The 17,361-nt window shown below is 35.5% G+C and overlaps 1 protein-coding gene across 3 annotated transcripts in view; it reads left to right on the forward strand.

The window, feature by feature from the left end:
• Positions 1-17,361, forward strand: part of LOC149813000 (Major facilitator superfamily protein) — a 162,887-nt gene that overhangs the window by 110,856 nt on the left and 34,670 nt on the right. For all 3 annotated transcript variants that reach the window (XR_016428298.1, XM_089991755.1, XM_089991753.1), the window contains one exon: positions 2,627-2,741. Coding sequence is in view for 2 of the 3 variants with exons in the window: in XM_089991755.1 (XP_089847881.1) it covers positions 2,627-2,741 (115 nt within the window). In the remaining variant the exon portion in view is untranslated. The remainder of the gene's footprint in view (positions 1-2,626; positions 2,742-17,361) is intronic.

Raw genomic sequence — 17,361 nt, forward strand, 5'->3', positions numbered from 1 at the left:
TAGTACTTACAATAACATAGGAACAATATCAAATGGAAGATCAACAAACGTGATAAGCTGGAAAGAAGAATAAAAAAAATAACATAGAAATGGACGTGCGGCTGGATGAAAATTTACAAAGAGAAACTAAAGGAAATATGCCAATAGGAAAGCACGTGTGGTTGAAAACCAAAATGAACAAAATGAAGAAAGGCTGCCAAAATCTGACGTGAAACAGAAAAGTAATAATGGAACTAATAAACAGTAAGGAAGAAAGGAAGTAATGACATGACAGAGATTAAACAGGCTGATTGACAAAAAGGAATAAAGAAGTAAAACCAACAGTAAACAGCGTGTGACTGAAGAAAAAGAGGCAGCAAAACTTTTTCAGAACTCTCCTCTCTGCATGCAACCCTAAAAAGTTTATTTAAAGGCTTCAACTGGATCTGGGTCTCGGGTCTGGACCCAGACCCGAAACACGTCTGTGTGCTGTTGGGTATGTGACGTCTAGGATGTTCCGGACCTGCCCTGCATCACACGACTGATCAAGGGAGCCTTTACTCCAAGATAGCCTCTTTCCGCAACCATGAACAACGAACAAGAGTGATAGGAGAAAAGAAGGAAAATTACAATAGGAAATGACAAAGAAAATAACAATAACGATGCCACTAACGGTAAACAAGAAAGTGCAAAATCACAAGGCCACTAAGGCTATACCCAAGCCACTAATGGGCAAATAAAAAGCCACAAGGTCACACTCACAATAGTTAACCAAAGAGCACAACTAATAAAAAAATTATTTTATTCAGCTTCAAAATGCTTAAGAAATGCATAAAAAGAATATGGGAAGAGTCCCATATATATACATGAGATGGGAGGTGAGGGCTAGCCAAACTAGCCATCAGGCTTGTCCAACGACTACAAAAAAGAAGACAAAACTGCCCCTAATGGGCAGGGCCTATTACATGAATAAATGAAAACAAAAACAAAAAAATAAAGGTAAAAAATACATTATAAACCTAGATTACAAACTATATAAAAAATAGTCACATATATATAAGCATATTAATACATATACACATGAAATATATATATATATATATATATATATATATATATATATATATATATATATATATATATAGAGAGAGAGAGAGAGAGAGAGAGAGAGAGAGAGAGAGAGAGAGAGAGAGAGAGAGCATATTAGGCCCCATGCCCCGTTCTGTCCCATAGGTTTTAAGTGTTTTATTTTATGATAGATCTGAACTGTTAGATGTGTTCAGCATGCTCAATTTAGTGGGAATCAACTCTTGGATCATGTTTTTTTGACAAAAAATATATTTTTCTGAGTTGGGAAAAACTGGTACCTTCATAGCCATTTTTGTTGGATGACCGGAAAAACCTATATACAGGTCAGATTCCAGCGATCCAAAAGCCAGTTCCCACTAAACAAAATCTATGGATCACATCTTAAAACTACAAGTTTTGAAGGGGCTTATTACTCATATATATATATATATATATATATATATATATATATATATATATATAGAGAGAGAGAGAGAGAGAGAGAGAGAGAGAGAGAGAGAGAGAGAGAGAGAGAGAGAGAGTAATGGGTAGGTGAGAAATGATACGTGCTAAACGATTTTTTCATGGGTTTTTTTTCGTTTTATTTTTAAATTATGACTGTAAGATGTGATCTATATACTTGATTTTATAGGGTTCAGCTCTTGAAGTGTTCGATTCCGACACATGGGTGGGTTTTTATAACGTTCGAAAAATCAGTGGTCCAAAATCGTTGTAATTTGTCGAGGCTCCATATATCATTTTTTTCATCGAAAACACATGATCCTGGTGTGGATTCTTCGTAAATCGACCATGCCCAACACATTTATGTGGTCAGAACCGTGAAGAAAACACCGGAAGGGCAGAAAAACCCATTTAACATGTATCAATTTCTCACCTACCTATTACTCTCTCTCTCTCTCTCTATATATATATATAAAGAAAGTATACAAGATTGCAACATATTTTTAACAAAGAAGCAAGAAGAGGCGAACACTAGAAGTTTCATTAAAGCAAAAGAATAAAGAAGCGTTCAACATATAGGGTCGACCCCTTGACTACACGAGAACAAATCTGGACAGAAATGGCCCTCTACCATGATCACTACACTTATTGATGCTAAAACACATAACTACCCTTAAGCATACATAGTAATACATAAATGGGTAATACCCAACACTGATGATATGCGCTATTACATTCCTTAACAATGATTTCTTAGTTGAATGGTCTTGCTACCAGGGCCATAGGTTCACTACTCCTAATTTTAGATTGATGAAACTGCATTTACATTAGTTAGGCTATTTTAATGATAAATCTAAAATTATTGATTATAGGTTGTAATGCACATCTTGCTTTTGGTGTTAGATTTGATAATGGTGGAGGTGGTTTGTGGAAAACAAATATTTATAAAGCACTTCCGTTATGCTTGAGCTTTTTGGAAGCTTCTGCCGAGTGCATGGTGTTTTCTTCTATTTTTGCAAGGAATTTTCTTTTTTATTTCAAGTGTAGCTTTTGTTTGTTTTGTGTCATTCTCTGTTGCTATCCTCAACATTAATATGCTTGTTTTCTTGATCGGTAGGTATGTCTTTACATTTGCCCTTGGAGCTGGGCCAGTTACTGGTCTTATCATACCAGAATTGAGCAGCAATCGGACGCGCAGCAAAACGATGGCTTTCAGTTTCTCTGTCCATTGGGTATGTGCTGATTTCAACTTAGCTTTTTCTCTCTTGAAAGTATAAACCTTTATGTGTGGGTTGTTCCTCCAGAGATTTTTTTTTCTTCAATTTGATACTTGTTGAGAACTAAGAGATATTTTGAAGATACTCTTGTAGTTATAAAATCTTTGTCGAGTAAGTCCATTTAGCTAAAAATTATTCTTTGACAGATCAAAGGGCACAAAGAGGATCCTGTCAAAGGAGTTTCCACACTATAACTAGACCTAAGACTGTAAGTGGAGCTCTTGTCAAAGGTGTTTCCACACTATGACAGTTCCTATTTCTGATGACTGTCAAAGGCATTTCTGCACTATGACAAGGTCTTAGGTTACAAAACGAGTCATATGAAAGGCTTTTCTGCACTTTGTTAAACTAGAATCAGTAAAGCCAGGCAAACATCAAGACCATAAATATATAGTCTGCTTGAGATCACGGGTCAGACAGTGGCATCAGCAAGTTGAATGACATGAACAATCTAATGTTAAATCAGATATGTGAAACCAATAGATGAAGGAGAAAGAGAGGAAATAAAGGAAAGAGAAGCGAAAAGGAAAGAAAGGAAAGGAAGAAAAAGAATGAAGGAAAAGGGGAAGAAAAGAATGAATAAAAAGAATCAGAAAGATAAGGAAAAGGTGAGTTAAAAGGAAGAAAATACAGAAAACAGAAAGAAAAGATTAAAGGATTTTAGGGATAAAACGAAGAAAGAGGTTGCAAGCAGGGAAGAAGAGAAAAAATTGATCTCAATATAAGCTTCAAACCTGTAAAATAGGCTGTGATACCATGAAGATCTTCTATGTTGGCCAGCAATAGGTGTGAGCAATAAATGAAAGAGGAGGCAAAAGAAAAGAAACAGGAGGAAGGAAACAATAGCCCAAGATAACCAGGGACTGTTAAAATGTAATCTAAAAGTGTAATATATATATATATATATATATATATATATATATATATATATATATATATATATATATATATATATATATATATATATATATATATATATATAATTCTTGTAATACCCACTAGGGGTAAAACAGTCTTTTTCTAGTTCACGCATATTCCATATGAATATTCTAATTTTCTTTTTTGTATTTTCTCTTTTTATTTTTTTATTCTTTTTCTTTTTTTTGGCTTTTAGCCATAGAGGGGCCCACTCATATGGATGTTGGGCCCCTCCAACGGTTAATAATATGACCGTTGGAGGGGCTCCAACGTTCATATGAGGGAGCCCCTCGAAGGGTCCTCATGTGTATATATAGGGGTCTTTCCCCCTTGTAAATGTTAAACTTTTTGTAAAGCTCTCTCAAGCATTCAATAAAGATTCTTTTTATTTTAATGCCTTTGTGCATTTGTAATCTTTTGCAAGTGTTCATCTTGTGCCTTTGTGCACACATCTCTCATTAAGAACTTGGTGCTTTTATGCACATAGTCTCTTTGAAGACTTTTTCACATGGTATCAGAGCTTGGTCTTTATAAGAATAGCTCAGGTATTGCATCATCACGGTGGTCGCCTCAAAGAACGTTTCCATTCCTCATTTTTGTTCTTTTGGCGTGGAAAGCTCTTGCAAACTATTTCAAGTGAAGTGCAATACATCACATAGGCGGAGCTGGGGGTGGGTGGGTGGGAGGGGCAGAACTGGGTTGTAGCCCAGTCCTGCCTACCGGCCCAGTTAATTTTTTTTTTAAAAGCCCAGTCCTAGCCCAGCCTTGACTGCAGCAAATAGTTTGATTTGTCCATATGAAATAGATTTTTATTAATAATTGTAGCCATTTTTTATTTTATCTCAATTTTTTTTTTGCTACACCCCTGTTTGCCCCCCCTCCCCCCCTCACATGAATCCTAGCTACGCCTCTGATACATCAAGTAAGGTCAAAGAAGATCCGTTGTGGTAAGCTTTCAAATTTAGAAGACTCTTTCTTTCTCATAAAGGCATTTTCATGAGGGAAAAGGATTCTCATTTTTTCCTCGAATTCAAACTCAATGGGTCCAAATATCATGTTTGGGCCGGCAATATGGAAGCTCATATTAAGGAAAAAGGACTTTGAGGCTTTGTCAAATGTACGATTCCCAAACTCGAAAAAAAAATTATTATGGTTGAAAAAGGTGAAATTAAGGTTCTTGATAGAGAAGAAAGATAGAAAGCCTTTGAAGAATATAACATAAAACATGAAGAATGAGAAATGAAAAATTACAAAATCCTTTCATAGATTTTTTCTATGGTGGAGACAAGGATAAATGTCAATATTTTGAAATTTAAAAGGCATTTCAAGTATGAGATTATCTTGAGAGGATGTATACCTCAAGAGATATATTCCATAGATATTATCTTCAAAAAAAGGCATTGACTCTCCAACAAGGGAAAATGTTTATTAGAGAATACTTTGCAGAATTATCATCCATTTGAGATGAACTTGGACTCCTTGAACCTAAATGGAGTGGAGAAGCTATTGAGCTAAGGCACAAGTAATTAGAAGAAGATTACTTCTTCAATTTTTTGAATGGGCTTAGACCCGAATTCGAGCAAACTAGATCCTCTCTTCTATCTTCTTTTACTTCTCTACCCTTAGAAGATGTTCTTACTAAACTAAGTGGAGAAGAAACTATATTGAGAATGAACAAGACCAATCAAAATGTATTGGCCGTTCCTTCAAAAGATGAAAACAAAGGAGCTTATGCCGTTTCTAGACCGGAGAATAATTTGAAAACATATAACCCTCCTCATTTTAATAAATTACAAAATCAAAATCAAGGAGCGAGAGAAAATGACGGCTAAAATGGAAGGTATTAAGGAAGAGATTATAGCAAAATTATGTCATTTTTGCAAACAACCGAGACATATTAAACCAGTGTGTCAAAAATGGAAGAAGATGGTAGCCATGTCTACAATATTTCAACCACATAAGGAGGATGATTCATCTTCTTCTAACAATGGAGCTCTATCTCTAAGTCAAATTATGGAAGCTCTCCAACCTCTTCTCAAGGGATCCCTTTCCGGGGCCGCAATGTCAACCTTCTCTCCTCTCAGTAAGACCTCTTGGATTTTAGATTTGGGTGCCTCCTTTTATATGACTCAAAACATTTTTGCTCTTTCTGAATAAACAAAAACTATATCTCATTTTGTTTTAATCGCGGATGGTGCTTCTCTTGAAATCAAAGAGATTGAAAATTTTGAAAATCAAGATTTTTTTATTCCCAAAATTAGATTTATCAACAACAACAACAACAACAACAACAACAACAACAACAACAACAACAACAACAACAACAACTACGCCTTCATCCCAAAACAATTGGGGTCGGCGATATGAACCAAAAAAGAAAATCATTCTGGGTCTTCCATATGAATCCTTCTCCTCCAATCATTTCTAGCCAATGTCATGTCCTCGGTGAGGTTCAAAGCATTCATATCCTTTCCTATCATCTCCATCCAAGTCTTCTTAGGCCTACCCCGACCTTTTTTAACTAATATATTTTCCCATTTCTCCATCCTTCTAACTGGAGCATCATTAGGCCTTCACCGAATATGTCCAAACCACCCAAGTTAAGGTAGTGAAAAAAATGAGAGAAAAGCAAGTATAAATTTTTTACTGAATCATATACAATTACTGATTGGTGATAAAATTATTAATCAAACACGTAAACTATCAATAATCTACACAATTAATCATTACAATTCTACATCAGTACACCAAATCAAATACAATTATTGATTGGTGATAAAATTATTAATCAAACACATAAACTATAAAAAATCTACACAATTAATCATTACAATTCTATACAATTTCACCGAATAAGATACAATTACTGATTTATGATAAAATTATTAATCAAACACGCAAACTATCAGTAATCTACATAATTAATCATTACAATTCTACACAAGTACACCAAATCAGATACAGTTACTGATTGGTGATAAATGACAAAAAAATACCAATATAACATTATAAGTCTATACCAATTAACAAATTAACACTATAACAATTAACACTTAACAACTATAACAAACTAATAATCGTGCATAGGGTATGGATCAGGACAAATAACAACAATAAATTTGTAAATTGCAACTAGATAAGAGTTAAGCATATACTCACAAGTCACTAGGAGAGTAACTAGATAAGAGTTAGCACCGCTGAAACGATTTTCACTAATTCACTACCTTCAAATATATCTTCTTGTCCTTCAAATAAATTCACTGATTCACAACCTTCTCCTACTGTCCAAAGATAATTAATTTTGATATCAGAACATTAAAACACAAGTTAGAAGTCAGGACTTTTCTATAATTCTATATAATTTGAGTAAATAAAGTAGATAATTAATTCTATAATTCAGAAACCAGGACTTATTCTAAATGCAGAAGTCACTGATTCACAACCTTCTCCTAGCTTTGTTCTAACTAAAATGAGTAGATAAAGTAGAATTATTGTATCAACAACAACGACAACTACGCCTTCATCCCAAAACAATTGTGCTCGGCGATATGAACCAAAAAAGAAAATCATTCTGGGTCTTCCACATGAATCCTTCACCTCCAATCATTTCTATCCAATGCCATGTCCTTGGTAAGGTTCAAAGTATTCATATCCTTTCCTATCATCTCCATCCAAGTCTTCCTAGGCCTACCCCGACCTCTTTTAACTAATATATTTTCCCATTTCTCCATCCTTCTAACTGGAGCATCATTAGGCCTTCGCCGAATATGTCCAAACCACCATAAACGATTCTCTCTCATCTTATTTTCAATGGATGCAACACCTACCTTCTTACGTATCTCCTCGTTCCGAATCTTATATTTTATTGTATTTCCACACATCCATCTATGCATACGCATCTCAGCTACACTCATTTTTTGAATATGATGTCTCTTGGCAGCCCAACATTCCGTACCATATAGTAAAGCGGGTCTAATAGTCGTCCTATAAAACTTTCCCTTCAACCGCAATGGCATTCTACGATCGCACAACACTCCAGTTGCACTTTTCCATTTCATCCACCCAACCTTTATCCTATGATTTACATCTCCATCAATTTCTCTATACTTTTGAATGATAGATCCCAAATATTTGAAACAATCATCCACCGGTATTTCTTGCTTACCAAGCTTCACTACACTCCCATCACTACTTTGTTGCTTACGAAACCGACATTCCATATATTCTGTCTTACTCTTACTCAACTTAAAACCTCTTGCTTCCAATGTCTGTCTCCATAATTCTAACTTAGCATTAACCCCAGCTCTAGACTCATCAATCAAAACAATATCATCAGCAAACAATATACACCACGACACATTTTCTTAAATTGATCTCGTAAGCTCATCCATCACTATAGCAAATAGGAAAGGGCTTAAAGCAGATCCTTGATGTAACCCAACCGTTATAAGAAAATTGGTCGTCACTCCTCCACAAGTGCGGACATTGGTTACTACTCCTTCATACATATCTTTAATTATACTAATGTACTTGAGAGAAACACCTTTCTTCATCATTGTTCACTAGAGAACGTCCCTAGGTACTCTATCATATGCCTTCTCCAAATCAATAAAAACCATATGCAAATCTTTGTTCCTCTCTCTATATCTCTCAATAAGTTGTCTAAGAAGATGTATAACTTCCATAGTTGATATTCCAGGCATAAAACCAATTTGATTCTCCGATATCATGACAACCTTCCTCAACCTACACTCAATCACCCTCTCCCAAAGTTTCATAGTATGACTCATGAGTTTTATACCACGATAGTTTGTGCAATCTTGTATATCACCCTTATTCTAATATAGAGGCACCAAAGTACTCTTCCTCCACTCATTAGGCATCTTATTTGTCCGTCAAATCTTGTTAACAAGATTTGTTAACAAATTAGATTTATATCTAAGTTAAATTTAAATTTGCTTTCGGTCTCTCAACTATCGGACCATGGGTGTGATATCAAGTTCTCATCAAATAAATGTTGGATATAGGATCGCCGGTCCAAGAAGTTGATTGAGGAATGCTCTAGGAAAGAAAAACTATACTGCATGGAATTTCTTCAAATTCCAACACTCTTTTTGTAACATTGCCCAACATAAATATATAAATGTTTGGCATAAACGTCTTGGGCATTCCAATATTGCCAAACTTTCTTATTTGCATTTTTTTAAAGATCTTTGTAAAAATGACTTCATTTGTGATGATTGTATTCTTGAAAAAATGAGAAGCTTGCCTTTTGAACAAAGATCTATATTTACAACTAAACCATTTAAGCTTGTGCATTCAAATGTACGGGGACCAACACCCATTATATCTAAAGGAGGATTTTCTTATCATGTCATTTTTGTCGATGACTATTCTAGATATTGTTGGATATATTTTCTTAAGCATAAACATGAGGTATTTTTGTCTTTTAAGACTTATCACATGATGATAAAAAATCTGTCACATAGGTGCGGATGCAGATGCAGGTACGGGTGCAGATGCGACACTTTAAAAAAACTTGGGTGCGGGGAGGATATATGTATATATATATATAATTTTTAACAGTTTTAAGTTAACACTACGTGTATTTGTGTGTATTTATGTATATATATATAATATAGATAAAAATGTACTTGATTAGGGTTAACTGAATCTACTTTTGGATAGAAATGGACCTCAGTGTGGTTGACTTCACCTAACACAAAGGAAACTGTGTCCAAGTGTCGCACCCTCCTGGGTGCGGGTGTGACGCGGGTGCGGTGCCCTGTTAGAAGAGTCCATGTGACAGTAAAAAATCAATTTAATGAAAAGTTAAAGATTCTTAGGACCGATTACGGAGGAGAATATCTCTCAAATGAATTTAAAAGCTATCTTGAGATTAATGGAATTATCCATAAAAAATCATCCCAAAATACCTTAACAAAATGGCTTAGCTGAGAGAAAATATAGACATATAATCGAAACCACTAGAACCTTGCTTATTTCTCAAAAAATTCCTAAAAGATTTTGGGCCGAGTCGGCTCTTGCATCCGTTTATCTTATAAATTGTCTTCCATAAAAAAATTTAAATAAAATATTAGCTTTTGAAATTATGTATAAAAAAAACCTGATTATAATAGACTAAGAGTTTTTGGATACAAATGTTTTGTTCTTACCGACAAAAATGATAAACTTTCATCAAAAGCTATTCCTTGTACATTTCTTGGATATTCGGAAACACAAAAAGAATTTTGGTGTTATGTTGATAAAAATAATAAATTATGTCTCTAGAAGTGTAACTTTTTTAGAAAAAGTTAGTGGTTTTGAAGATTATGAATCTCATGGAGATAATATGGATTATTCCTTCTTGTTTTAATTATTATCTAGAAATAATGAATTTTCTAGTGATGATGAAATGATATTTGATGCTCCTTGTAATGATACACAATGGAGTAATAATTCTCAAGTTTTTGAGTAATCTATCGAAGAAGGAATATCTAATGAACCAATCACTTACACCTATAGAGATAAAAACACTTTTAGAAGTGCAATTGAAAAATATAGTGAATCCGGTGAACCTATCTCAATAAATAATCCTTGTAAGACCGAAAGAATTAGGGAAAATCCTTTTAGATTTATATCCTATGAATCCTTCTCACCTAAACATAGAGCATGTCTTAGTGCTATTCATTCATATGTAGAACCAAAGAATTTTGCAGAAGCCAAGAAAATGGTAGAGTGGAGGGATGCAATGGATAATGAACTTAAAGTTCTTAGAAAAACTAAAACTTGAGAATTTCAAGAATTACCTGGAGGAAAAAAAACAATACGATTTAGGTGGGTCTTCAAAGTCAAAACTAAGAGTGATGGGTTTCTTGAAAGATATAAAGCTCGTTTAGTTGCTAAGGGGTACAATCAAGAATATGAAATAGATTACGATCAAACTTTTTCACCCGTTGCGCGAATGGTCACTGTTAGGTGCCTAATTACAATTGCTTCCATTAATAAATAGAACATATATCAAATAAATGTTAAAAATGTATTTTTAAATGGAGACCTAAATGGAGAAGTTTATATGGATACTCCTACGAGTATGAATGTTCCTAAAGGTAAAGTTCTCTGTCTACAAAAAACTCTCTATGGTTTGAAACAGGCTCCCAAAGCTTGGTATGATCGATTTAACAATGTAATGGTAGAAAATGGTTTTATTTCATGTTATACTGACACTGCCCTATTTGTAAAGAAAACTGATGAAAGAATTGTAATTTTACTATTATATGTTGATGATATGTTAATTAAAGGTGATGATGCCAAAGGGATTAAGAGTATCAAGTTTATGTTAACAAAAAAAAATGAAATGTCATATTTAGGGTTTCTGATATATTTCTTAGGCATTGAAGTTGCCTCTTCTCACAGGGGTTATTTTTTATCTCAAACTAAATTTGCTTGTGAGATTATTGACAGGTCAGGAATCACAGATGACAAAATTTGTGAAACTCTTGAAGTAATACGAACAAAGTTGAAAATTGATGATGGAGTTCCTCTAGAAGATCCCACTCCTTATAGGCAACTCGTTGGATCTTTGATGTATCTTAGCATCACTAGACGAGATATCTCTCATGTTGTGCATGTTGCAAGTCAATTTCAGCATGCTCCTACATCAGTCCATATGAGTGTCATTCTTCGAGTTATCAGATATATAAAGAGATCCATAAATAAAAGAGTATTTTTATCTTCATCTTCTGAATTAAATTTAATTGCTTATATTGACTCTGATTGAAGAAGTGATCCAAATAACCGTCACTCCACCACTGGTTTTTGTGTGTTCTTAGAAGAATCACTAATTTCTTGGAGATGCAAGAAGCAACAAAAAGTGTCTGTCATTTACTCAGGCCGAATACCGAGCCATGACAACTACGACCATAGAGATTGTTTGGATCAGGCGGTTGCTGGAGGATATGGGAGTTTATGTTCAAGGGCTCACGAGACTGTGTTGCGATAATAAAAGTGCAATATATATTGCCAAGAACCATACTTTCCATGAGCGTAGAAAACATATCGAAATGGACTGCTACTATGTTCGAGAAGAATATCTGAAGAAAGTTATAGATCTACCCTATGTAACATCAGAATATCAACTGTCAGATTTTTTTTACTAAGGCTCTTTGTTCCCTTAGATTCAATTTTTTTTCTTGGCAAACTTTCGGTCATTACATCGTAAGTTTGAGGGAGGATGTTAAAATGTAATATATATCGATATATATATATATATATAATTGTTATAATAACCACTAGGGATAAAACAGTCTTTTTCTAGTTCACGCATATTTCATATGAATATGCCTTTTTTTTTGTATTTTCTCTTTTTATTTTTTTCTTCTTTTTATTTTTTTTGGCTTTTAGCCATAGAGGGGCCCACTCATAGACGTTGGGCCCCTCCAACGGTCAATAATATGACCGTTATTGACCGTTGGAGGGGCTCCAACGTTCATATGAGGGAGCCCCTCCAAGGGTCCTCATGTGTATATATAGGGGTCTTTCCCCCTTGTAAATGTTAAGCTTTTTGTAAAGCTCTCTCAAGCATTCAATAAAGATTCTTTTTATTTTAATGCCTTTGTGCATTTGTAATCTTTTGTAATTGTTCATTTTGTGCCTTTGTGCACATTTCAAGTGTTCATCTTGTGCCTTTGTGCACACAGCTCATGTTAAGAACTTAGTGCTTTTGTGCACATATTCTCTTTGAAGATTTTTTCATAGGGACATCCCTCTTTATTAACATAGCAGGATAAAACAACCCCCAAAAGTGTCCCTTTTTGAATTAATGTTACATGCAAGCCTAGCCTGTCTGTCCAAGATGCACGACTTGATCTTTGTGGTTCCACTTCTTTACTTGCACTTGCTTTAGTGCTTTCTTGTATGTTCTTTTATGTAATTTGGATTGGGTCCATGTAGCTACAACGTGCGTGTTCCATGCCCCTAGCCTCAACTTAGGCTATAAATAGGTGATGGGCCTGATGGCCTTAACTCCCATATCTTGACCTCATTTTCTAAAATGTGATAGCAATTCAAATTGAGAGTTCCCTCCATGAGAGCTCTTGGGAGGATCTCTACCTCCAATTAGGGAAATTGGCTCTTGATCCCTAGTGTCTATCAAAATTCAAGAGGGCAAGAAAGAGAGTAAATGGAAATGGAAGATGAAGAGATGTAAAGAGAAAAAAACTTCATTTTCAAATGAAACAAAGTACAGCCTTATAAGAGTCAACGCCTCTTCCTACACTACAAGACAAGAAACTACTTTTAGGGTAACATTATATGGACAAAAGTACCCCTGATAAGAGTGTAATGTACAAATAGATATGTGGGAGGCACATCACACAAATAATAACACTATTGTACACAACCCTTTACACTCCTTCAAACTTGGGTTTATGCAACAAAATCATTTTGAGTTTGGAAAGGAATGAGTTAAAATAGAGAGCAAGACTCTTTGTAAATACATCTGTGATATTATCCTTTGAGCTCACATTCTCTAGAGCAATGACTTCATCTTCATCGACCTTCCTTGTATAGTGATAATCTATCGCAATGTGTTTGGTTCACTCACAAAACTTTGGATTCTTTGAGATATGAATAGTACTCATATTGTCACAATATAAAGAAATTTTGTCAACAATGAAAAATCCTAACTCACTCAATAGCCACTGTATCCAAATAATCTTAGCAGTGACTTGAGCCATAACTCTATATTTTTCTTCTCCTGTGGATAAGGCAACCCTCTGTTGTGTCTTTGCTTTTTCATGAGAATGACTCTAACTGACCCTCGAAAAATATGGATTTCTTTTTAAATAATTGCGGAAAACCTCCCAAGGATGAGGGTGCATTACAAATTTAATATTCACAACCCATCAACCATATCCGACATAGAGTAAATTTAAATTTTAAACCATGAACAAAACTTTATTTGTTAAATCAAATATATCAATAAAGTTCATAAATTCAAAAACCCACTCTAGCCAATCTTGTACACATCAGAACCTATGTCACATGGGTGCGGGTGCGGGGATGCGACACTTCCAAAAAACCCGGGTACGGGGGTGCGGCAGAGGCAAAAATGTAAAATATATATATATATATATATATATATAATTTTGAAGTTTTAACAGTTTAACATTTAACAGTTAACATTGTCATAATATCATTCATCATGCATGCAATATATCAACCTAAATATCAAATTATCAATCAAATAAGTAAAGCAATTACATAAATCAACCTAAACATCAATCAAATAAGCAAAGCATAAAAGAACTAAATTAATACCAAAGTATATCCTGATGAAGTAATGGATGTTAATAATTTTCTTCTTCATCATCAAATGCATCATTAGAAAGAATACTGAGCTTAGCTAAATCCATGTTTGTTTTGTTGAAATCATGCTCTCCCTCGAAGTCATACTCTTCTGGGTTTACATCCCAAAATTTAGATGTTCCTTGTCTGCGTTACAAACCCAATTTGAAAATGTTAAATACAATACACGTATATTTAAATGAAAAACTAAGAAATAATCAAATAACTAAGAGAGCAAATTAATACCTGTATTCCTCATTGGTTCACAAAAGTAATTAAAGATTTGAATGAACATATACTAAATCCTCTGCACGCTTACTGGTGAGTTTGTTTCTCTTCATATTGTGGATTTTAGCATATGTGTTCCAATTTCTTTTACAACAATATGAACTAGCAGGCTGCAATAGCAATCTTAATGCAAGACGTTGGAGAAGAGGCGTTTCTGATCCAAATGTTGACCACCATGTGATAGGATCTATATTATCTTCTTCTCTCGCGAATAATGTCGGTCCATATAATCTCGAAGATGAAAATTTTCCAAACTCTTGTGTGACTTGATGTAGAAGATATGCTTCTCGAAAAAGTCTTGTCATACACATATTTCTATGTCTTGATAGCTCTGGGTCTAAATTTGGAGGGACACGACCAATACCACCAGCCCGCCACTTATTTGCATAATATTTTGGATTAAGAGAATGTGCCATGCAATGCAAAAGAGTGTTGCTCTTATCCCATCTTCTAACTAAAATTGAATGAATATGATTAAAAAAATCTGAATCATCCAATGCAGGATTTTTTTCTTCATGCATGAAAACTATAGCTTGTATTTTTTCAATCATATTATCCCACATTTCATAAACTCTGTGAAGCATGGGCTCATCCTTATCAACTTCTCTTAACATTTCCCAAATAGGTTGCGTAAATTGAAGGAAGTATACCACTCTGTCCCAAAACTCATCATCAAGAATGAATTTTTTAATTTCTTGAGCCTTGATATCATCATCAACACGATAGAATGTCAAATTTTCACCAGTCACCATGTTAATCAAAACATTCTTCACTCTTTTAATCCTCTTCACCATCATAATGATGGACGCAAAACGTGTTTCAGCGACCTTCAACAATTTCAAGTCAGAATGCCTATTAAATATAGCATTAACACGATGGTGGTTAACAACAAAATTCCTAATGCTTTTGACATTTCTTTTTAAATCTTCAATCCATGAACATAAAGCATATGCTTGTGAATTTTCTTCTTCTTTGGGGTTGCATATGCTCTTTAGGGCTAGATTTAAGCTATGTGCTACATAGGGAGTCCAGAAAATATGAGGGTACTCACTCTCCAAACTCAACGCTGCACTTTTACAAACTAGAGCGTTGTCTGTAATGATTTGTACCACTTTCTGATCACCCACTTCTTTTATCACTTATATAAACAATCCCTTCAAATACTCTGCATTTTTATATTCCCCAGATGCATCAACTGCTTTCAAGAATATTGGGCCACTAAGCGAACAAGCATTGAAATTGATTAATGGACGCCCTTGAATATCTGTCCATCCATCAGACATAATAGAAACTCCATTTTGCTCCCATGAATATTTTTTAATCTCCAGCAACCTCTCCATATTTGCCCTCTCTTCTACAAGAAGTGTGGTTATTATTTTTTTCTGAACTTGGAGGCACATAACCACTCAAATTACAATTTGCCAAGGATGTTACTAAATCCTTCCAATAAGGATTTCTAGCCGCATTAAATGGGAGTGAACCAGAATAAAAATACCTCCCAACTTTTCTATCCAATTCTTCTTTTCCGTATGTATTGAATGATGCTTGTATCGTTCTTCTACCTCCTACATTGACTTTTTTTTTCAGCATCTTTTTGGTGGCTTGCAAATGACACATTTACTGCACAAGAATCAACCATTGCCTTTCTCTTCTCATATTCTTCTTATATTTTCTTGTATTGTCTTCGCATTGCCTCATCAACTTTTCTGCAAGCTGAAATGCCATGTCCTGGTATCGTCAACAAATGAACCTTCACTCTTGTGTAAGACCCAATAAAATCTCTTTCGCAGAGCTTGCATCGAAATCTCTTGTTTCCATTACCTCCTTCTCCAGTTTTTGCAAGTTTATCTACATGTACCCATAGTGGCCTCACATCATCAATCCCATTGCAACTATCAACAAAACTAGCAGCAGAACTCACATGTTGGGATGAGGATGATACAAGTCCTTTCCCTTTATCCGTCATTTTTATCCTGAAAATACAAAAAAAATACATTCGAAATTTTAAATCAATCATACAGACTGACATTATCTTGATATAAAATCCCCAATGAGGGGGGATCTGCCCCTTCCCTTCCGAAAATAGGGAGGGGCTCAGACCCTCCCCTGCTGAAAACAAAGGGAGCAGGGGGAGCTCAGCCCCTCCTCTGCAGACCCAACAAGAGAGCGAGAGGGGCTCGGCCCCTCCCCTGCCGAAAACAGAGGGAGCAGGGGGGGCTCAGCCCCTCCTCTGCCGACCCAACAAGAGAGCGAGAGGGGGGGGCTCGACCCCTCCCCTACCGAAAACAAAGGGAGCAGGGGGGGCTCGGCCCCTCCCCTGCCGAAATCAGAGGGAGCAGGGGGGCTTGGCCCCTCCCCTGCCGACATAAGCAGAGAGCGAGAGGGACGTACCTGCGATGAGGGAGGGGCGGAGCTTAGGAGGTTGCGTCGGGGTGTCGGGAGGAGAGGGCTCAAGCTGAGCTGCGCAGGAGAGGAGAGGAGTGATTAGGGCAAAAAAAAAAAATTTGCCCTAATCACTCCTTTTCATCGGTTTTTTTTAACGCCCAAAATGTGGACGAAAATGACCCTGGATGCGTTGACCGCACCCAAGGTCATGTTGACCGCACCCGGTGCCGCACCCGCACGCGCACCCGCGTCGCGTCGACACGAGTGCGACACCTGCTTTGCTGAGTCCCTGTTACTTAGATCAGAACCCGAGCCACCACACCATAAACCTTGAGTCCTCCAGCCGGCCAACTCCTCTCATCACAAAGCCTTAGTGCCTGAAAAACATTTTTAGAAAATAGGTAAGAACCAAAGTTCTCGTAGAAAATCCTCTAACTTTGCAACAAGGAAAATAACATAAAGTAAATCAAGCATAGATTTAAGAGGAATCACAAGTAACCTATTATCAAAACAATTTACCATCTAAGCATTCACAATTTCATGATAAATCGAACATTTAAAGATGCATGAAATTAATACTAAACATTTAAAGATGCATGAATCAATGCAACATGCATGAATAACTTTTTAAGTTAAT

This window comes from Nuphar pumila, chromosome 16 (genome assembly GCF_984573655.1).
Source record: "Nuphar pumila chromosome 16, dmNupPumi1.hap1.1, whole genome shotgun sequence".
Classification (NCBI taxonomy): domain Eukaryota; kingdom Viridiplantae; phylum Streptophyta; class Magnoliopsida; order Nymphaeales; family Nymphaeaceae; genus Nuphar; species Nuphar pumila.